This window comes from Patella vulgata, chromosome 4 (assembly GCF_932274485.2).
Source record: "Patella vulgata chromosome 4, xgPatVulg1.2, whole genome shotgun sequence".
Classification (NCBI taxonomy): domain Eukaryota; kingdom Metazoa; phylum Mollusca; class Gastropoda; family Patellidae; genus Patella; species Patella vulgata.
Genome location: NC_065882.2, coordinates 19633560 through 19656782, shown reverse-complemented (window position 1 = coordinate 19656782; position 23223 = coordinate 19633560). Strand labels below are relative to the sequence as shown.

General features: G+C 33.5%; 3 protein-coding genes across 5 annotated transcripts in view; 2 read left to right on the top strand and 1 right to left on the bottom strand.

The window, feature by feature from the left end:
* LOC126817455 (heterogeneous nuclear ribonucleoprotein K) overlaps nucleotides 1-2883 on the bottom strand; it is a 45418-nt gene extending 42535 nt beyond the window's left edge. The window contains exon 1 of the mRNA XM_050544441.2: nucleotides 2741-2883. The gene's annotated coding sequence lies outside the window, so the exon portion shown is untranslated. The remainder of the gene's footprint in view (nucleotides 1-2740) is intronic.
* LOC126817447 (DET1 homolog) lies at nucleotides 2870-6917 on the top strand. Of its 3 annotated transcripts, none has more exons than XM_050544427.2 (3): nucleotides 2870-2890; nucleotides 4044-5574; nucleotides 6016-6917. In XM_050544427.2, the coding sequence occupies exons 2-3, from the start codon at nucleotides 4064-4066 to the stop codon at nucleotides 6203-6205; spliced, it is 1701 nt and encodes a 566-aa protein (XP_050400384.1). In that variant the 5' UTR covers nucleotides 2870-2890; nucleotides 4044-4063; the 3' UTR covers nucleotides 6206-6917. The 3 variants fall into 3 exon arrangements, with proteins under 3 accessions (XP_050400384.1, XP_050400386.1, XP_050400385.1); XM_050544429.2 differs by having other exon boundaries at nucleotides 2873-2941; XM_050544428.2 differs by lacking the exon at nucleotides 2870-2890 and adding an exon at nucleotides 3041-3066.
* Nucleotides 6918-10137: 3220 nt separating this feature from the next.
* On the top strand, nucleotides 10138-21750 carry LOC126817464 (GTP-binding protein Rit1). The gene is made up of 5 exons (XM_050544455.2): nucleotides 10138-10360; nucleotides 13955-14011; nucleotides 15266-15339; nucleotides 17171-17362; nucleotides 17841-21750. The coding sequence occupies exons 1-5, from the start codon at nucleotides 10282-10284 to the stop codon at nucleotides 18081-18083; spliced, it is 645 nt and encodes a 214-aa protein (XP_050400412.1). The 5' UTR covers nucleotides 10138-10281; the 3' UTR covers nucleotides 18084-21750.
* The last annotated feature ends 1473 nt before the right edge of the window (nucleotides 21751-23223 follow it).

Here is a 23223-nt window from a genome sequence, read left to right as displayed (position 1 = left end):
GCGGACGTTGAATAAAGCTATTTCACACACAAAGGCAATGCATACTCTTTTATTTCCTTGGCAGTAATATTATCTGTAAATCGTCTTCCCATGACAATAACGTTGCAAGGGAAACTGGGTTTCCCTTTGCCATCGTTGGCGTGCTGAGGGGATTCGGGTAAAGCTTAAAAAGGTAAAAGAACAGGCAAAACAATTTCAATCCCATCAATTTGTAGAAAAGATGCGGGATCGAAAGAATTGCTATTAATAGAAACGACAACATCCGCTCAATGTTTGATTATCCAGACACGGCAAAGGACATCCGCTTAAAAACCGCCTGGCAGTACGCGTCTCAAAGTATTTTTAGTAACAACAGTTGGAACTGGAAAGACACGCCGCGTGCGCAATAGTGCATCAATATGAAGGCATACAAATTGTTTACGGCTTTTTATATTACGATATTCAATTATTTCTGATTAAATTATTTTTTATATTTGCGCGAGTACTTAATCACTCACGTAAATTTGGTTTTACGCGAGCGTAGCGTGCGCGCGAGTAATTACTCGCGTCTCGTGGCAAGCCCTGCTGTGTATAAATTTTTAAGTCAATCAGATATTAACTTTAGCCTCCAGAGCGTCCACAATATTTTTTGAAGTGATCAAGGGTCATAACTCTGGCAGTAATTATCGGAAATCGCTGAAAATCAATAGACTTCTTCACCTCATGACCTTAAACACTGTATAAATTTAAAGTCATTCAGATATTAACTTTACCCTCTAGAGCGTCCACAAGATTTTTTGAAGTGATCAAGGGCCATAACCCTGGGCGTATAAAAATTCCTATCTCCAAAGCTCTCAGATTAGGCAAGAACAGACAATTCATTACCTTTTACAAGATAAAACCACCAGTGAGTTGCTTAACTCGGAGGTTAATTAATTAGATTTTTTGTTCTAGCTTTCTGTAATGTTTCGGATATAGTCTTAATTATCCAGGCATGTCAATAAGCTGGAGAACATTAGCCTGACTAACGACAAACCCTGGACATGTGACCTATTTTGAACTAAAAAATGTTCAGCTGTTGTGTTCGCTCGTAGTTTACATTCCAGTCTATTCTTTACTGCAAGATTTGGTGACGATAAGTAAGTTATGCCTTGTTTTATGAATATTGCATTGCCACTGTATACTATCACTCAGAGCAGGGCCAGTCGGACCAATGTTTTTGAAATGAAGTGTTATTTTAATAATTTGATAATTGTGTCTGTTTTAATAATAAAATATTTTAATAAATTGATAATTTTTTAATACATTTTTCTTTGTAGCCTACTTACATTTATCTCATGAAGCACAGGAAAAAATCCCAATTAACAAATCATCGAAAAATGAGAAGTTATTCATTTGTACACCGGTACTTGAACTTCTGAAAAGACTATTCTTTGTGGGTAGTATATTTGTCGATTTTTGTACTGCCTTCTATTCCAAGCTTGTAGAATGCACGTCAAAGTTCAGTTAACAATGAGTAGTTAATTTTTTTTTAGTTTAGTTATTAATTCGGACGTAATCATATACTTGGGGAATTAGTCATTATGACCTTATGCCATAACTTCCAAAACAGGTTTGGTTAAAACATCCCCACTTAAAGGAGCTAAATCGCTAACATTTGGGACTTATAAATTGACAAAAGTGGGTCACAACGCAGATAATACTGTAATATGAATGTATATAAACTGATTTACATTCAATGGTTTCCGTTTTTACCCCAATTTTAAATCAGTTATGTTCGGCGAAATAAGCCAGCAGTCTCAATCGAGTGAAAATTTCTAGCGCCTGGTTATTCCAGTCTACATACGCCGTTTGATTTGGTGCAATGTGTCTAGCCTCGTCCCTCGAGTCTCTTGTTACAACTGGGGCTGAAGCCCATTATGGTACACGATTGTCTTACATATTGGATATCAAAAGCCCATCTTTTTCCGGTAAGATCACAACATCAATGTTGATTTAATTTGACAAATAAATCGTGTTTTCAATGTTGAAGATTTTGGATGATATTGAGTTAGAGACTTAGTTACTTTAACTGTTTGGTCATAATGATCAAGGTTTTTGGCTGTTATGGTTTAGGGCCATTATGTCTATAACCCTACACTTGTACTTCAGTAGGGAAGCAGGAAGACATATATTTCTATTTATTTTGGGGCACCATACCAATACTACTTAAGACAAACCAGTACAATTAATTAAATCAGAAAACATTCATTTGTTTAAATTGAATTATTTAGATATATTATATTGCAATGCTAATGTGGTACATGTATTCCATTACTCATATAGGCCTAGTCATATACATGTATTAATGATAGCCCCCCCCCCCCTTTCAAAATTCAATGCAATGGGCGATTGATGGCCTTTGCTTTATCACCGGTAGTTCCGGTTACCGCCATACGATGAAAACTTTTACGGGTGTGTCTCATTAAAATAATGTAACTTGTTCACAATAATAATGAAGTATGTGGTGGTATTTGACATACATCTATTGAGTAAATCATCCTCCCGGTCCGCCAATTCGGCCTAAAGTAAAGTACTAAGTAGGCTAGTCAGGACAGAGGCACCACACCACTCACCAGGCCTTCCACCAAAAATGAAAACATTATCAACATTCAAATTCTGCATCTTGATCGTGGATTATTCATAAAGGTTGAACTAATAAATAACTAAGTTTAATATCACAGCTTTTTAAACAACAAAACCATACCCTGCGTGTACCTACCAAAGCTATTGTTTCATCTAATTCAAAGTAGGAGTTCGTCTTGCAAATCTTCTTCCTCCAAAATGGCCGAAGCGTGGTCCTTTACGAGCATGCGTGGAAACTTGCAATAATTAAATACTTCCGGTTGTAGATTAAACATCAAAATAAAAGGCAAGAGCAAAGTAAAAGTTTTATAAATCAGGCATTAATGAATAAACTAAGGTGTCTGTTTGTTATTATAGTTACATAGTAGGCATATATATTTAGCACCCGGTTCGTCTGTGTAAAGAAAACGCCCTCTAGTAGTAGTACTGTAGTCAGTAGTATAGGTGCGAGCTGCAAGCGATGTATGTATGTACTTTTGTAGGCCTCACTCAATCAATGCCACTGGATTGTCACAAAAAGTCATCGAAAAGGGCCTAGATCTAGATCATTTTATAAATTTTCATAACAGAAATAAGATATATTGAGACCCCCAACCACCACCAAATCACAGATTTATTCTGATGGTGTAAATAAATGAGTTCATTAAAGACAATCAAAAATATTATTAGTAATTAGTGAAGATAGCACCCAAACAAAATTTCTTGACCCCATTCATTCAAGCAAATGGCTGTTGCAAAATAGGTTTTATATGAAAACAGGGAACCAACTGGATACTTACCTGATGTAGTTTCACTAAAAGTCAAATTGTTTAGGCCCTACAAATAATATTGTGTTTAATTAAACAATTACGTTTTTGTTTAGAAAGACCAATTGGAAATCAGCTCTTTTACAGATTAACGTTCTTAAAACCTATGGGCCTACACATTCTCTTACTGGTATTTGAGAACATTTATCAGATTTAAAATTTTATTAAATAACTTTACGATTGAAATAAATATGCTACACTCGTACCATGTTACTTTGGGAACTTATACTAAAATCAACTTGACAAGACGTGCATTTTTTAAAACATACCGGTATGTAAAATATAATTTGTGGATGAGTTAGCTCTTAGCTGACTCTTTTAAATACAGGTACCAATTTGAATACAAATAGTTAATTTGTGTTTGTGACAGAATATTGGAGCACATACTGGTACCAATTTGAATACGGTACTAATAGTTAATTTGTATTCTGTTACAGAATGTTGGAATACATATGTACAATTTCTAAAATGACTGTTTATTTTAGGAAATAAAGCACAGTTTCAAAATTTTATACATTATACAGTACATATTTTTTATCGAGCTAATTTTTCAATAATCTAATTACCAGTAGCCCTCCCAAGCATTATGTTTATTCCCAGATAGATTGAAGCCTTTCTGTTAATATTTTTCAGGTAAAGATCTAAAGAGAGGAATGAGTGAAAAAATAGACTGGAGGACTGATGCTGAAGATATATTTAATTTCAATGCACAATGTGAAAATTTTGAAAGCAATCTGGATGCCAATATCAGACCACGGAAGTTTCCAAACCAGAATATTGTAAATAGATTAATGTATAGAGAAACTCATCTCTCAAAACCGGGCACACATTTTCATCAAGCTCGAAAATTCTACACAAATGTCTTTCCAAATTACACAATTACAAATGTTGAAAAGCCACCATGCTTTTTGCGAAAATTTTCACCAGATGGACACTATTTCATAGCGTTTTCTGCTGATCAAACTTCAATAGAAATATATGAATTTCAAGGAGCTGCTGCTGTGGAAGACCTTTTATGTGATATGAAGGGAGATAACTTAGGTTCTGGTAATGATGAAATTAGAAACAAATTATTTAAAAGATTTTTTCATCTAAAACATGTTACTTTGGTTGCTTCAAATTATGAACATTTGAATCGAGAATGCAGTTTATTTACAGATGATGGAAATTTTGTTATTGTTGGTTCTGCTGTTTATTTACCAGAAGAGCCACATCCTTTGTTCTTGGACATTTACAGAAATAATGAATCTGTTTCTCCGAATACCCGGTTTCCTTTAGAAGATTATTCTCTTCATTTAATAGAGTTAGAAACTGGTCGACTGTGTGATAGACGAAAATTTAAGTGTGATAAAATATTTTTGTCTCACAACCAGGGAATCTATTTATATAAAAATACTCTAGCGGTTTTATCAGTGCAACAACAAACTATACATATCTTCCTAGTCACACCTGAAGGTTCCTTTATAGACATTCGTAGTATTGGGAGATTTTGTTTCGAGGATGACGAACTGTTTCTACGACAAGGACTAGATCCACAGATAAGACAACATCTTCAACGACCATACCATGAAAAAATGACCAATTCTCTGAAACACAGACTGTTAACTTTTCTGTTTCATAAAGCTAAAAATGACCCCTATCGATTACGTTTATTCTATCAGTATTTTGACCAGTTTAAAGCATTACGGATGTGGAAAATGCAGCTATTAGATGAAAATCATTTGTTAATCAAATATGCTGGAGAAGATGTTGTAACTTTAAGAACTCCAGATCCAAATTCGCAGCCATCTTTCTTTGTGGTTTATAACATGACAACAGCTGAAGTCTTGGCTGTGTATGAAAACACTTCAGAAGAACTTTTAAATTTCTTTGAAAATTTCTGTGATATGTTTAGAAATGCCACACTGCACACGGAAACTCAATTTACTTGCTCAGCATCAAGTAATATCTATGCTCGTCAAATTCAACAAAGATTTAAACAGACAATAATAAATGCTAAATTTGGCGGACAAACAGAAGCAATCAGAAGATTGTTAGCTCAGCTTCCTATTAGTGCTCAGTCTTATAGTAATAGTCCATATTTAGACTTAGCTTTGTTCAGTTATGATGATAAATGGATTTCGGTTATGGAGAGACCAAAAGCATGTGGAGATCACCCTATCAGGTATAAATAAAGTTTTACATTTTTAGGGAATATATTGTACCCAATTTACTGTTCAATAGGCACAAGCTAACATTCCCATGAAATGATTAATTAGGTAGTTATTTTTGATACAAAGTATGACAATTTTTGTACCCAAATACTGGATTCCCTGAAAAACACCCATGGTAAAAAGACAGCGACTAACGACAAATGCAAGTTAATAATGAATTCTCCTTTAATCAAGTCACATGATAAATATGACTGATTAAAATAGATTCTCGCGGCATGAGTTTTTAGTCCAAACATATCATCAAATCACAAGGGTTGTACACATCTTTAATTTAAATATTTCCAACCCTAATTACCTGAGGGCATAAATCATAACAATCCATCCTGACTTATTAGAATATATGATGAATTATTTTCACATCATTAGATGCATAAATGTTATTTATATTTCAGATTTTACTCAAGAGACTCTGGTTTATTGAAATTTAAAATCCATGCTGGATTTTTAGGACGCAATCCTCCACCCTCAGCAAGAAGACTTGTAGCTTTCACATTCCATCCTAGTGAACCATTTGCTATCAGTGTCCAAAGAACAAATGCTGAATATGTTGTGAACTTCCATGTTCGACATTGTCTTGCATGAAGTTAGTTTTTCAGGAAAATACATATTGAATTTTATAATTACAGGAACTCTTGATATACATTTGTATTCAAATTAATTATGTCAATTTAATGAATACATAGTATCATAATGTAAAATTTATTGTTCTTGGATTATAAAAAGTTCAGTTGTTCTTGACGTTTTATATAAATAATCAATGTACCAGTAGCAAAAAATAATATCTTTTGTGAAAGCAATAAATAATAACAGACAATTTTATGGATAAGATTCACTAAACTGCAAGGTTTGAATGAGGGTACTCTCGCTGTTGTCAAGCATTGTTATTAGCCAAAAATAATATTCCTATTTACTCCAAAGATAAGCTTAAAATAGAAACAAGTCTTTGCAAGATACAGTATCAATTCAAGTTAAAGTGTTTAAAGTCAGCCAAAAATTAATTATATGTCTAAGTGGGATATAATTCAAATAATATAATTTGATTAAGAAAATCATGAGAGAAGGAGAAATCCTGAAATTTGAAAGTCCAGTTTTAAAATTGGTGAAATCTGTTAGATAAAAAGACTGCTGATTACCAAATTCCTCAATATATTGTACCTGTATAAACAATAAAAATAGGTTTCCAGAATAGAACATACAAAATACTAGACAAAACATTCTTTCTAAATTTTGTTTTGGCATTATTGACCTTGTAGCTATAAGTTTTGATGTGTTCTGTATAAGGCAGTGCATGTATACTTTTATTTTACTTAAAGGACCTAAATCGATAATATTTGGCACCTAGAAATTGACACAAATGGGTCGCAGCGCATACAATAATGTAATATGAATGTATGTATATAAACTGATTTACATTCAAACATTTCCGTTTTTACTCTAATTTCAAATCAGTTATGTTCGGCGAGATACGCCAGAAGTCTCGGTCGAATGGCAATCTCTAGCATCTGGTTTTTCCAGTCTACATCGATAGTATTTATTGCATGTGCTCTCAAGATAAGAATATGTCGTCACCGTTTGACATGACTTGTGGAATATGTCTAGCCTCTTTCTTCGAGTCCCTGTTACAAATGGCGCTGAAACGCATTATGGTACACGATTCGTGTACCAATGGTAAAATGTTATTTTGTCTTAAATAGTGGATATCAGAAGCCCATATTTTCCCGGTAAGATCACAACATCAGTGTTGATTTAAATTGACAAATAATTTGTGTTTTTAATGTCGAAGACTTTGGATGATAATGAGTTAGAGACTTAGCTACTTTAAACCTACATTATGCAAGAGGTAAATCTGCCTATTGCAAGTCTTTCTTTAGGCCTGAAATGTTATTTAAACTATTAATGACACATTTATTAACAAAACAAGACCATAATCAACTCTCAATGGCATCGGATACTCGCGATTTTAACTAGATTAGAACGGTTCGCCATTTGAAAATTTAATTTGAAAATAGGAAAGCGAGGCCAAGTCGCGAATATACCAGTGCGCTAGTTACCACTGTGCACACATCTTGTCAAAACAATAAACAGTGATGATTTGGCTCAGAATGAAGTAATTTGGCTGAAATTTTCAATATTTTCTTTTTTAATCATCTATTTTTTAATTATTATAGCAAGAATGACCAACTCTTTATTAAACTCTTAACTAATGTGTCTTTAGTTTCGGCAATTTTGGAATTCCTGTCATTATGCTTGGACAAGGCTAGAGTTACTCATTACTAGTTTACATGACGAAAAATTTCATCATAACCTGTTTGTATCTGGTCACAAATGATTGTTCTATTTGACAGAAAAAGTCGACGTAAGCTACCGAAAAAGAACTGGAAATTTTCTGTGACTAATTTCAAATATAATAGCTTGTACCAGACCATAACTTAATGAATGTGTTTTTGCTTAGAATCAATACTGAGACATAGTTCCAGTTATTTTTATAAGCTGCAACAAATTTGTCAAGTGTTGTTACAGAAGATTTACATGCATGTAGCAGTCCGCTACTAGAATGGGTTTGGAACAAGACTTTAATCAAATTTAAAAGTGGACCGTAGGATTTAAATTCGGTTTTTCATCTCAAAATTGATACTGAGATACGGTTCAGGTAATTATTATAAGCCAGCAGGAATTTGTTAGACCAGATAGGTTACTGAAACATCATTGGAACAACCAGAATTTTCTTTTATGACTAAAATTGAATTTAACAGCATGGACTGGTGAAAATTAAGATCGAGATACAGTCTTGGTGATTTGTATAAACCAAAACGTATTTATAAATAAGCCTTATAGTATCTCATTGTCAGTTCTCATTAAGTAACCTGATTCATAACTTAATGGTGGAAAGTCGCTAACTCAATATCATCCACAGTCTTCGACACTGCAAACACGACTTATTGGTCAATTTAGATCAACATTGATGTTGAAAAATTGTTGTTATCTTAAAGATGGGCTTCTGATATCCAATATTTAAGACAAAATGGAAATTTTAAAATTGACACACGAATAGTGTGCCCGATTAGCTTTGAGTGCCATTTGTAATGAAGTGACTCGATGAACGAGGCTAAACATATCACACAGAGAGTACTACCGGTGCAGACTGGAATAACCAGACGCCAAAGACTGCCATTCAATTTGGACTCTTTGCCAAACATAACTGATTAGAAATTACTGGAAAAACAGAAGCGATTGAATGTAAATTAATTTATATACATTCATATTACATTATTATATGTGTTTATATGTCCATTTCTAGTTGCCTAAGAATAGAAATTTAATAGCTCCTTTAATAAAGGGCTCTATTTTTTGGAATCTTAAAATAGACGAAACTGGTTCTAAAAGCACACATTGATGTAATATATATTGTTATTTCTAATAAATTTTCAGACTTGGTATCCCAGTGGTCTCATTCCATTAAACTCCACTAACTCCTGGGTTTATCCATGGGGGAGACAGGTATTCAAATTATCTGCTTTTGATGATTGTGCTATTTTTATCGACCAATACGCTTGATAACATCACGACTTTCCACTGCCAGTTTTTTTGACTGACATAAAAAAATATTTCCCATCAAAGAGATGTTTTATGACATCGTTTTGTGTGCATGTCAATTCCTTGCAAACATTCTCACAATCGAGCGAAGAAGCCGCCATATATTGTTGTGAACGTGTAAGCAATATGAGGCTAAGACTGTTTTTTGATTGGTTCGTAAAATCAAGCTACGATCAAGGCCAAATGATAATTGAATATGTGAACAACCCATGGTCATGCCATGGATGAACCCTGGAATAGAACGGAATGAGATCACTGGGGATACCGAGGATGTTCAATTATGTTCGGTAAACGAGGATGTTCAATTATGTTCGGTAAAATATGAAGTGAATCAGACTTTACTAATTACTTCCACATTGACATGTACTTACTACTTGTAGCCGTTGTAGGATATGTTTTCATTCGTTCATTACAAAATAGCACCCGAAACCATATACCCGACTCATATAAAATGTTTAATTTGTGTCTTAAATATTGGATATTGGGGGATCCTATATTTTCACAAGATAATAACATCAATATTGATTGAAATTGGCGAATATTGAATTCTAATTCCTGTTTTAATTATATATGGAAAATATTAATTTAGAGATTGTCGCTCATCAGTACTTTAAACCATATTAATTATTACCGGTATTCATCCTCATTTAGAGACAATATTGAAACTATTTCCTGAAAATTGCAAAATTAAAGAACTTCCACACATTGACCGCAATAAATTTATGGTATGAAGATTCCGTTGTTTCGGCTAGGTTTTCCCACGAGCAGACGATACTTTTTCACGTGCACGGTGTGTATGCGTAATAACGGGACCCGGGTGGAATAAACCAATGAAAATCGCTATAACTGTGCTAGCTAGAATTTGTCCAATGAAACACGCTAAATCGACTTCTAGCTGACAAGATTCATTTACATCTGAACTGAAATGGCGAGATAGGGTATAGAAATTCTAAAAATAGTATCTTTGTAAACTGTTATCGTAAAATGTAATTATTTACTATAGTTTACTATAAAATAGTAATGGTCGCCGTTTTTATTTACATCATCCTAACAGCTGGACAATTATGAGCGCTCCATCCACATCAAAAGGGAGGAATAAGTATAAGATTGTGATCTTAGGAGACGGAGGGGTTGGTAAAAGCGGTAAGTTTTCTGACGATAGTAGACCCCATTGCATTATTCTAAATATTAAAACGGAACCATCAGTGTGTCTTCAGTTGTACAACTAAATAGTGTTCCAAATATTCTAAGCATAAACCACATTTGAAAGAAGAAGAGAAAAAAAAACTGTCACGTAAAAGCGATTTAGCTATTTTCCTTGCGTCAAATGACGTTTAGTGTAGTGTTGATAAAAATGTGAAGTTTTAAGTCTCTTAAATATGCTGTTCGTGTTTTCTGTGGAATTTACGGATGCATTGTAGACATTTTTTTTCTTTTCCCGGAGACCAGAATTGCATGAAAACAAGTTTCTCTATTGAAAAAAACTAGTTTTGGGAATTCAGCATGATCAATTCAAAAGAAATGCTGAATACTTATTATGATAGATGTACCACACCCAATCGGTCATATGATGAGCATAAGGATAACTGATAACAATGTGATCAAAATTTCCAGAAACTATAATGTATAAGATATTATCTATGACTGCATTATACTATGAACTGTACAGTAATTCCCATATCATAAAGCACATCCTGTATGGAATAAATTTTGAATAGTCATCTCAGTGGGTTTGAACTTTGACATTTAAATGAATTAGGTACTGTAACATACAGGATGAGACATCTTCTTAGTAAACATAATATGTGGGGTGGTCAAAGTGATCATATGGCATTTCATTTAGTCAGCTGATTTGGTTTCAAACTCTCAATCCCAAGCTAGTAGGACTATATGAGTAGGGTTGCCTGAAAAACCTCATGCTTATCCCCACAGCTAAAGACCCCTGCACTCAAGCAAATTCTTGAAATAAAATTATACCATATTACCCAGACATTAATCAATCCATCTTTGTCCCTGATAAAGTTTTATAATAATTACAGTACTATAGTTTTGGGAATGCATATCAGTATTCCACAGTGCAATATCATTTATTCCAATAAAGCACAACAAAAATCACACAATGTAATATACAGTATTTAATTGAACATGTTGATATATGGATCTATTGTGTAATACAAGTGTATATTGCTCAATTACTCACATTGAATATACATATAACACAGGTTTTACAATACACAATGTTTCCATGTGTGGTTAATATTTAACAGTAGTTGGGGGTTGAGATGGCCTAGTGGTCTAGAGTGCCCTGCTTCGACCTCTAGCTGGCCGGTCACCTCAGGCTTGCGGCTGGTTTCGATCCCTGGTGTGAGCGTATGTGGCTTGGAGATAGGGGCGCCTTCACAACATCGTGGGTTTACTCCGGGTACTCCAGTTTCCTCCCACAGGAAAAGACCCCTGTGCATGTGCTAAGATAATAAAAAAAATAATAAGACTTATCTGCGATATCACCTTCGTTGGAGTGGACGTTAAACACTAAGAACAACATATAGAGATTAAGTATACAGGTGAATCTGTAATTTCTTTTATAAAGTCCACATATTTATGTTCAATACTCTGTTATTTTTATGGAATACTGACTCTTTCTGGAACATTTGAAACCACATCTCATTTGAAGAGAGAGAGAAATGGGGGTTTAACTAGGTCATTTTGGAACTAACAATATTGTACAATTTTATTTAAATATTTCACTTGTGTTGAGAAAACCCACAAGGTTAAACAGGTAACCTTACTCCTTATCACATACAAGCTGGGGGATCAAATCCATGACAGGTGACTCAGTGGCAGATCTTATGATCTAAAGCACACACATTAGATAATTCTCACACCTGATCGACTGAGTAAAGTTGTTTGATTTTGAAAACCCCCCCAACAAACCTGATTGATAGAACAATGAACCAGCCACTTTGGTATCTTAGATCATTCTAGTTTCAGCTCATTTACAAATAGTTATTAGTCTACTTGTTGATTAAGAAAGAAGTCAATCGTCCGATAATCTTTAACATTCAAACCTTTGTAAACCATGGACCTTGTAATAGGGCTATGGTAAAACTAAATCATGCTCCCACCCTCACAATATCTATGAAAAAGGCAAAAGACAGAGTCATACACTTGTGATTGTTATATTCTCTATGGATTGTAAGAGGATATTCTGAGATTTTAGAAAAAAGAAAACTTAAACAAAAAGTGAGCCTGTACAACATAGGTCATGGATATATGTTATGTTTGTATATTCAAAATCGTTTCATTTATAGGTTGTAATGTTTCAACCGAAAAAAAAGTATATTGTGGAAGTGTTTGTCTTGAACTATTAGCGTTGGCCCACAGTAAATCTTGTAGTTGTACAGATGTAATATAGTATATACCAGATGTGTATGTTAATCTCTGAAGGCAATAAAAAGTCTGCAAAAAATTACACATTTTTTGTTAAAATTCATCGGCCTATATTTAGGCTATATCCAAGATAATATATCAACTCCTAAATGAGAATACAAGAATTTGTGCAAGGTGATAAGTGGAACACAATATGTGGAACAAAAAATTAAAATATACTTAATTAATTTATTGCTAGCTTTAATTCAATTTCTGCTAGCTTTAATTCAGTTGTTACTAGCGATGATTCAGTTAATGCTGGCAATAATTCAGTTGTTGATAGCAATGATAAAACTGTTTTTGTGAAAGTAACAAGTTAGAATATCTTGAACACAATATTAAAATATATTAAATTAATTTATTGCTAGCTTTAATTCAGTTGTTGCTAGCAATGATTCAGTTATTGCTTGGAATAATTGAGTTGTTGAAAGTGATTATGCCCCTTAAAGTAGGATAGATGTAGGAGATTGTAGGTCCCCCAAATGTTTATTTTAGTATCATTTATCACATGTCTATATATTAGTAATTCAGACCAAGGTTTACACTATGATATGACTATATACTTATTACTTATCAATGTATACACTCTATGGATCTGTTGAATAACTCTTTTATACATCTAACAAAGAATACCTTGTTGACTTTGGGTGGGCTATGATTTGCTTCTAAACTTTCTTCACATTAGAATCAAAGTTGAAAGCCAAGGTGGTGTTTATGTTTTAGTCAAACAAAAGAGGAGAACCAACATTATTTGGTTCCAGTATAGGCATATTAAAAAGGTGGTTAAGATGCGTGTGGGCTGCAAAATTTTAATTTTCAGCATTAATTTAAAAAAATTTAAACAATGGTAATATTTTCGGTACATTTTCATCGATAACATTTCTACAGTCCTCCTAGTCTCATAAGCTCTTTTACCCCATTGACCCCATTGCAGTTTTCAAGTGCATAATGCACACACTGCCAATTAGTATAGTCCATTTAATTTGCAATCAATGAACTATTCAATATCCTTTATTTTAAAAAATAAATGTCCCCTGCCTCTTTGAAATCCTAGATAGCCTTGATGTATACTACAGACAAATTGTATAAAATGTACAAGTTAATTATAACAAGAATTGGCTAAAGTTGTGTTTATTCTTTAGTCTGGTTGTGTCTGGGTCTATTTTTAGAGCTCAAGCCAACCAAAAAGTAGTTAGTTATATGTGCAAAGTATATACCCAAATTGTTGACTATATGTTTTTATGTCATTTATCACACAATTATAATCTAGTATATTTATTGTATTTAAAGCATTTCTTTTTCTTTCAGCCCTGGTTATTCAGTTTATAACACATCGTTTTCAAGAGTATCATGACCCAACCATAGGTATATATATCATTTTAATCATATAAAGAGGTTATGTGATATAACAGATCACCATTATGCATTGATCATTACCTTTCCATTATAAAAAATCTTTTTATAATATTTGAAATATCGAATTTAGAAATGCCACTACATTGTAGCTTATTGTTTTGTTCCAGAATATTGATAGATAAGTCGTAAAAAGGTCGGAAATGTGTCTTTGAAAAAGTAAATAAAATATAGCCAGATTGGAATCTGCATGAAAATTCTACAACAAAAAAAAAACTTTGGAGGTTTGTGAAAAATGACAGAAAACAAGACCTTGTCTTTCTGCATCTCCCATTGGTATTCAACAATTACAATTGCTAAAGATACAGACCCTTAGGACAAACCATGCCAGGTCATCTGTCTGGACATAGCTACATATTGATAACAATGATGTCACTGAATAAAGACATACTGTTATAATCTTCTGGAAGAAGTAGACCTTGAACTGAAAGGTTGAGACACTTGTCTTGTTAAAGTCACTGTAGTCAGTACACTTGAGGTGTTTACACAACATGATGAAATGTAGTGTCGTAATATTGACATGCTTGTTGTTGTTTTTCGTTAGACCAGACTATCTTTGGACATGAGATTAATGTCTGACTCTCAATGTAGGTTAATGTTTAGCTAACATGTATAACCATTTTATCTTGATATTGTATATAATATGTTTGTAACTGTGACGTAGTGTTGCATTACTTGTCTGTAAGAAATGAAATGATATGAAATGGGGTTTAACGTCCAACTGTTCTGCTCCGAACTGGACTAATAAAGATGGGCATACGCCATACAGTGTGTTATGAGGGAATCTTTCAACTGCACTTCAATGTGTACACGGGACCTCGGTTTTTTGTCCCATCCGAACGACTAGACAGCTGTCCTTGTCAGGCCCTGCGTCCTGCATCACTGACAAGGGGAAACTACGTCGGAAAATCTGGATGAATATTCTCTGCCAATGCAGGGATCTGTCACTCGACCTCCAGGCTAGCGTCTTACCCACTTAGCCACCGTGACCCCCCTTGTCTGTAAGAGCATCTGGATACACTATTATGTGAAACTGGTGCTTATTCGGTAAATAGACCACAATTATGATAATATACTAGTAAGCTGTTTGATTTATATTATGGTATTCACAAGGCAGGATATGCTTTATCGTTTTAGAACACTTCATACTAAAGCCAACTAAATATTATGATATATGTTTGAATATATAATTTATTTACTTTACAGAAGATGCATATGAGCAACAGTGTCGTATTGATGGTGAACCAGCCCATCTTGATATTCTGGATACAGCTGGCCAAGTAAGAAGAATGCCATTGATTTTATAATTGTTTAATTATAGATATCGACCCCAGTTAGAGGCCCCCAAAAAGGGGTGGGGGTGGTATATGAGATCCCCTTGGTATGTCTTTTAACAGCAGATCTCCTAGCTACAAACACATTAAAGTTCAAAATTTAATTTAATTTTCACTAAATACAGAAAATGTGCAGACAACCTACACGAAACAAATAACTTTGGTTAATGGTCCGTTACCTGACCGACTTGTAAGAAAATAGAGACAGAGATCGTCTACATGCCGACATAGATCCAGAGAAGTTAATTTTTGTTATATGAATTCAAAAGCTTTTGTACCCGTCATGATATAAGACAAACTACAACTAGAGTCTACATTCTCCACAGGCCAATGGTGAAGCCGAGAGAGCTGTCCAAACAGCAAAGAAATATCTTGATCAGTCCGATCCACAAATTGCTCTTTTGAATTACTGACTAACCCTAATAGATAGGAGTTAAAAGATGAATTATGTAAGATTTAGATAAAGAGCTGAAAAATGAATATATTGAAAATTTCATTCAAATTGATTAATTCTGAGAAAAGTTATGAGTGTTGGAAGATGCAGCTGGGATTGTTTATTATATTAGCAACGAACTTGACAATAAACAAGACTAAGTCTCAATTATCCATTTTATCACAATGGGCAGATTTAGCTCTTACATAATGCATATTTAAAGAGTTATCTGAATTTAAACATACAGTATGCAAGAGCTAAATCTGCCTATTGCAGTTCTTCCTTTAGGCCTGAAATGTTATATAAACTATTAATTAGACATTTATTAACATGAAAAGACCTTAATCAACTCTCGATGCCATCTTATGTGTCGGATTTTCACTGGATTTGAATCCAGTCTGCTGCTGAACGGACATTGATGATTAAATCAAAAAAAGGATAATCGAGACTACATGTATGTTTTTTATCATACCAACTTTAGTAAGGATGATCGATGCTAGGCCTAATATTCAATCGCTAATGGAGCAATTTGACTGAAATTTTCAGCATATTCCCTTTACATTATCTAGTTTTTAACTTATATAGTGAGAACTGCCAGCTTGTTATCTAATCTTCCATAATGCCCCTTTAAACTAGGTGATAAAATCTTTATTAAACTTGACACTGATAAAATAATATGGCTAAAACCAGGAAAAGTTAGATGGAACTGCAGAACCTAAATTGTACATTGTAGAAACATACTATGGAACTTACCATTATAATAGGTGCCATCTTCAACATATTGGACTGGCTTTAAAATACCAATGGATGACCACGATGATTATTTAGATATTGATATGTTATTAATAACAACCATATACTTGAACTACCGGTACTTCAATCACTGAGACTTCAATTGTTTTATGTGTAAACCTTTCAGATACAGATAAACTGTACATTTAAAACTGTAAAATTGTGCTTAAAAGCATTGAGCTGTACTATCCAAGACATTATTTTGAATTGTGATATTGTTACATTGGCTTTGCAGATTTTTTAAAAAACACAAGAGACACAAAATATCTCACAAACTTTGTACTAGAAATTGGTGATTTTTCTTTGTAATGAATAGTGATATGTCTTCATTGTAACTAAGCTATAATTTCCAACTCATACTAACATCTTTAAGACTGGCAATGGATAGGAAATGCAAGATCATTCCCCCTCCTCATCCTTCCTGTTCATTCGTTCCTTGAGTTTTACGTCCACTTCCACCATCCCCATCATGAATATTTTTTTCAACTTGCCCTCTGTGTCTGCAACTCAACAAAATAAAGCTTTGAAAGTTTTTGAATTTTTTCTTTTCAGCCCGAGTTCACAGCAATGAGAGAACAGTATATGAGGAAAGGAGAAGGATTTATTATTTGTTATTCAATAACTGATAAACGCAGCTTTGATGAAGTTTTAGCGTACAAAGAATTAATAAATCGAGTAAGAGGACATGAAGAGATCCCAATTATCGTTGCAGCTACAAAAAGTGATTTACAGGAGAAAAGAAAGGTATATTAAGTTTCATTTTTTTTAAAAATGTGGTACTATATTGTTGTCACATACTTCTGTCCATCGTTGACAATTGCTTGTGATAATGTTATCATCGGATTGATTTGAAATTTATACACCAAGGTATTTTGATGGACAGAGAGGTCTATTGATTTTCAATGATTTCTGATAACTCAAATAGCTAAAGTCATCATCAGAATACCAGTACGTTTTTTTTATATAATAAATTGTAGCACTAGCAAGGACTAGAAGCAAGTTTTGACCTATCAAAATTTCAAGGATTTCCTTCTATACATTATAGGAGTTAAATGTAGCCAAATATAAAGTTCGAACCTATTGGAACATGTACAGGTATGTTTGACATTAAAAGCAACCTCTTTGATGGTCCTAATAGAATACACTCTGCTGTACATAGCATCACAGTTAGGTTTTTTTTTGTTATAAGGATGTTTTTATACCAGATTTCTATATATTATAGGTATCAAAAGAAGAAGGTGTAGCTCTAGCACGACAACTGGGATGTCCATTCTTCGAAACATCAGCTGTCTTAAGACAACATGTAGATGATGTGTTTCACGGAATTATTAGAGAAGTCAGAAACAAAAACTCGGAACAAGGTGAAAAGCCAAAACATAGTCGAAAAAAGATACATTTGAAACGTGTCCGTTCATTTTTTCATCAGATGAATATTTTTAGACGCAATCGTTCCCATCGTACGTAAATGAAGCTTGCAATCATCTTGTCATTTGTACTTATTGTAATTTATAAATATTTATATTTTATTTATAACTTTAAATTAAATGCATTTGATATTTATCATGTTTATAGGTATTGTGTGTGATACTTTTTTTATTGTATAGCCTATATGTTTATTTTTGAATGTTTATTAGATATACCTCTTGTTATTTTTTTTAAATGCATTGATATTATTTTTGAGTGATATTTTTAAAATAGAACTTGTATTTGTCCACCAGTAGAGCGTGTGTTGATTAAATGTTGCTTATTTGTCAACCATATGGAGGTTTAATATATAATAATTTTGTGGAACTCACATTTAAGGATTTGGGTAAACTGAAAAACTGCACTGTATAATTCTTTTAGCGATTACTAAATTGGGGTGGATTTTAATCCGGGTACTTTTTTTTATATAAGATTTTCTAATTTAATACTTAAATAAGAACCTTGATTTCTGTTGTGTAGATGTTTAACTTAGAAATGGGTACTGCAGAAACAACGAATGAATGAAATGGGGTTTAACATCCTACTTTTCTGCACCAACTGAGCTAATGATATAATGGCAATGTCAGTTGTTCAAGTTGAATTTTGCAAGATTTGTTCAATTTTATTTTGATTAAATTTTCAGATGTTGGCATGTGTACTATGATTAATCATAAGTAGATCAGTTGTACTTAAATAACAGACAGGAATTAGGACCAGGTATACGATATTACTGGACATAGTGACTCAGTGATTGAGATATCAACAATGGTGAAAGTCTGTCTGCTTAAAGATACGTTATGGCAGATTAGATAAAGAGTTGGCAGTTCTCACTATAATTAGCGATGACATCGAGAGTTGATTATGATCTGGATAAGTTAATTAATGTCTAATTAATAATTTAGATAACATTCAGGCCTAAAGAAAGACCTGCAATAGGCAGATTTAGCTCTTGCATAATATATGTTTAAGATATTTGTGTTTTTGAATAATATAATTTAGCTAAAATCTGACTTGATAAATTGAACTAAAACATTACATCTAGTCAAACACTTAACTTTGATTTGTAAACATTTAAAGGACAATTTCCCCTTTTAATGAAATATTGTAATTTAACCTAGGGCGATCATGTGTGTATATATATATATTTTTTGCTGTGTTATGTAATGCTGTAAAACACCAAAGTAACTTTTTGTGAATTGTTAAAGCACAGCCATAAGGTTACATATTCTCATAAACTCTTTCATCAATTAACATAGCGACTCATGTAATCCAGTTGTCAAACTTCTATAAACAAGTGAACATGGATTGTCAAGAATTAAGGTCCCTGAAATGAAATGGGGTTTTAACATCTTATTTTCTGCACCAATGGCCCACTGAAGATGGGAAACACTTCAGAAGTTATTTCTGTGAAATACTGACTGAAGCTATTTTTGTTCTGAAATTTTTCCATTTAGAATCTTATGTGATGTGCAATAATAGTTAGTTTCATTGTGTAAATGTTTCATTATATTACAAGGAGGTTTAATTGTGCTGAAATGACAACGTGTATGTCTGCTTTGATCAGTCCATGTGGTAATATCCGTTATATTTTTGCATGTCAGGATACACAATTTCTATCATTTTTTCAACAACGTTAAACCTCCCTATTACTGCATACAGATAAGAGCAGGGTATGTAAAATGCCCCGTAGGTAGATCATGTAGATGCCTTCAATTTCTCTGAATATACCATCTGTTCAATGTTACTATATTTGGAATCGACTGCCGAAGAACATTAGAGTAGTCCAACATTTTATCAATTTAATTGCAAGTTATAAAAAGATATGTTAGGTATTATAAACACTTGTCAACAACTTAGAAATATCATTTGAACATTAGGAAGCACCTATAGAAGTTAAACCATATTTGATTTCTTTATACCTAACACAAGACAGGACAAGGCTTGGAGGACATTTAGTACTTATTCTGCTCAGTTTCAATTCAAATGAATGGATGTGATATTTTAATAATTGCATAATTACATTTATAATTTCAATAATATACTAAGTGTCATTGTTGTTGGATTTATTGTACATGAACTTATGAATTGTCAACTGAACTAGAAAACAGATTTTGAGAAAAAGACATCAACTCAACTTTTTCGATACGATACATTTCAGGCGGTTGCCAGTCTTTGAATCAATTTGCATATAAAAATTCAGGTGGTCATTCTTAAAGATGGGTTCCCGCGTACAAACTGGGTGATTTAATGGTATATATGGACCAAAACCATATTCAAACTAATTAATTTGTCATAATTATACTTCAAATCCTTCTTAAACATTGTAATTGCGAAGGAATGCCCTGCTATTAAAATTCGATCAAACCAGGTCATGTTCACGTCACGTCTTGGGAGTCAGAGGAGAATTCATTGCATACATAAGACGATGTTGTCTTTAATCGCTTACTATTTATTACAAATATCGAATCCTAATTAAATTCTCGGATTATCCACAACCCGCGTCTTTTTCCGTCATTTTTATCTCAGAAAGTATTGTACGTCTAACTCTTCATAAAGTTTATCAACTTGTACATCAAGCGCTCAATGTTCGCTTGTGACCTTTGACATCATGCGTGCAGAAGTTCCTAATCGTCGGGCTGTTGAATAGGGGAACCCTTACATTTTTGTCCTGTATACGCTCCATGAATGTTTTTCGGGGAATCCAGAATTTTTCTAGTAAGATTGGATATCTCAACTTTCCATATATACCAAAATTGCCATACTTTTATTTGAAATAACCACCCGATAAATACTTTTCTGGAAACCCATCTTTAAGCTCTGCTGTAAAACTTAAAATTTATGTAAAGGATTTTGCCACTTAGAATGCATGGTATTGGCCATTCCTGATTGCATGATAAGTCAAAATCATAAATCTCTATAGCTATCGCATAAACAAATATACTTTTATTGGTGATATATCAAAATGTTCAGTAGGAGACAGTATAAAATATCAATGACGTACTGAACGATATATACAGGTTTATGGCAGGTGTTCTACTGTTGTTTGTATCAATGTGGAGGTTTGACACATAAATGTGAAATTATATAATTTATAAATCTGTTTGGTTCCATATTTTCATAACGAACCCACTGTATAACCTTTACCATTACCATGATGCTTCCCTTCCCCACCCCCCCCCCCCCCCCTAGTTTTTATGAAACACTCTGCTAGAAAGCTTTTGAACAACCCAAACTATTTATCATTATTATAAATCTTTATATTTTTCTTTTACTTATTAGATATACTTTGGTATATTGATTACTGTATTGTATATTATATATGCCTGCCATTTTACTTGCAAACATTTTTAGGCTAAAGTCTGTTTTCTTTACCACAAAATGAGATGCCAAGTCAAACTACAACATGGGTACATCACTTTATGAAGAATGACAAAAAAAAAAATTCTGTCATTCACTATGTGGCATACATGTCTTACAAGTCATTTAATAGTTTATACGATAAATTTAGACAGCATATCGGAAGAATACAAGGTATAGAATATATTGTTTGGATATACGCAATTATATTATAGAGTAAATGGTTTTAATCTCATTTTTCATTATCCAGACATTTACCTACATCTAGAAGTGTATCTGAAGCTTGTCTTTCAAATAAAAATTAGGGATAATAGGTTTTGTTTACTTTTTTGTGCCCCGCCTTTCAAAGGGGGGGGGGGGGCTATTAAAATGGGCCTATCTGTCACACTTTTTGGGACACAATAACACTCCTAACTGAGCTAGAATGTTCAAACTTTGTGTAGGCATTTATTAGGTGAATGCCTTGATGGAGTTCGAAGATTGGCATTTTCTGCTTGGGGTAAGCCGAGATATAATAAGCCATTTGATTAGTTGATACTTTGGGACACCTGTGCTTCTAATTAAGAGTGATCAAACTTGGTGTATAGTTTCATCACATCAATACCTTGACTAAGTTCGATAATGAGCATTTTCAACTCGGGGTAAGCCGAGTGATAAGCAATTTGATGGAGACTTTAGAGATCGACAACTTTGATTCTAATTGTGTGATAGTGATGAAACTTCTACTATAGTTAGTTTCTTTACATCAATACCTTAAAGTTTGATGCTGAGAATTTTCTAATTAGGCAAAGTCGAGATGTGAATCTGATTGGTCGAGACTTTGGAACACAACAACTCTCCTAATTTGAGGTAGGATGTTCATACTTGGTGCAGGTACCTATTAGGTGAATGCCTTGACAGTTTGATCATGTGCATTTGTCACTAAGACTAAGCAGAGATAAGCAATTTAATTGGTTGAGAATTGGGAACACGATTAACTTTGGTTCTATATGGGTGAAAGCAATGAAACTCCTGAGTATAGATTCATTATCTCGACTAAGTTCGATAATGAGCATTTTCTGCTTAGGCCAAGTAGCAATAAGCAATTTGATTTGTCAAGACTTTGCTTTTAATTGAGGTAGAATGTTATTAACTTGATGTAGGTGTTCATCAGGTGAATGTCTAGTCCAATGATTAACATTTCCCACTAAAGCTAAGCAATTTCATTGGTCAATGCTTTGGGACAAGATAACTGATGGAGAATGATGAAACCGTGTACAATTTCACTACCAAGTACTTCAGAACCTTGACCAAGTTCGACAGTGAACATTTTATGCTTAGACGAAGTATAGATAATCAGTTTGATTGCTCGATACTTTTTAAAAGATAAATGGGCAATTAATTATGTGTCCTCTAGTTTGGGCTTTCAGCGGGGGACATCATCTTCAATGTTGGCTTGTCAGTATTCTGGTTATGATTAATGTGGCTATCAGAAGCCAGGTTTTCCTTAAAGGGACCTTTCAGATCAGTGGATATATAAAAAGCAAATAAGTCCTTTGAGATCTGACAAATCCAAATTTATGTGCATTAAGATAATACTGTTTATGGAACTGTACATCAAAACCAGACCCAACTTTTCGAGAGTAAAATTTTGCGTAGAATACGATGCCGAGTGGTAATCGGTCCGCCGCAAAGTAAAAGTTCAGTGCTAAGACCCCCAAAAGACAAATTTTAAATGTTCCTATTATTAATTAGAACAGGTTTCGCTTTAGTTTTTATATTTTACGTTGACATTTTATTGCTGT

What these genes read in the sequence shown, in the direction of transcription:
- LOC126817464 (XM_050544455.2), top strand. Translation starts at nt 10,282, where the DNA reads ATGAGCGCTCCATCCACATCAAAAGGGAGGAATAAGTATAAGATTGTG. An exon ending in CGGAGGGGTTGGTAAAAGCG is followed by an intron (nt 10,361 to 13,954) that starts GTAAGTTTTCTG and finishes TTTTTCTTTCAG; the next exon opens with CCCTGGTTATTCAGTTTATA. An exon ending in ATTTACAGGAGAAAAGAAAG is followed by an intron (nt 17,363 to 17,840) that starts GTATATTAAGTT and finishes TATATATTATAG; the next exon opens with GTATCAAAAGAAGAAGGTGT.
- LOC126817447 (XM_050544427.2), top strand. Translation starts at nt 4,064, where the DNA reads ATGAGTGAAAAAATAGACTGGAGGACTGATGCTGAAGATATATTTAAT. An exon ending in TGTGGAGATCACCCTATCAG is followed by an intron (nt 5,575 to 6,015) that starts GTATAAATAAAG and finishes TTTATATTTCAG; the next exon opens with ATTTTACTCAAGAGACTCTG.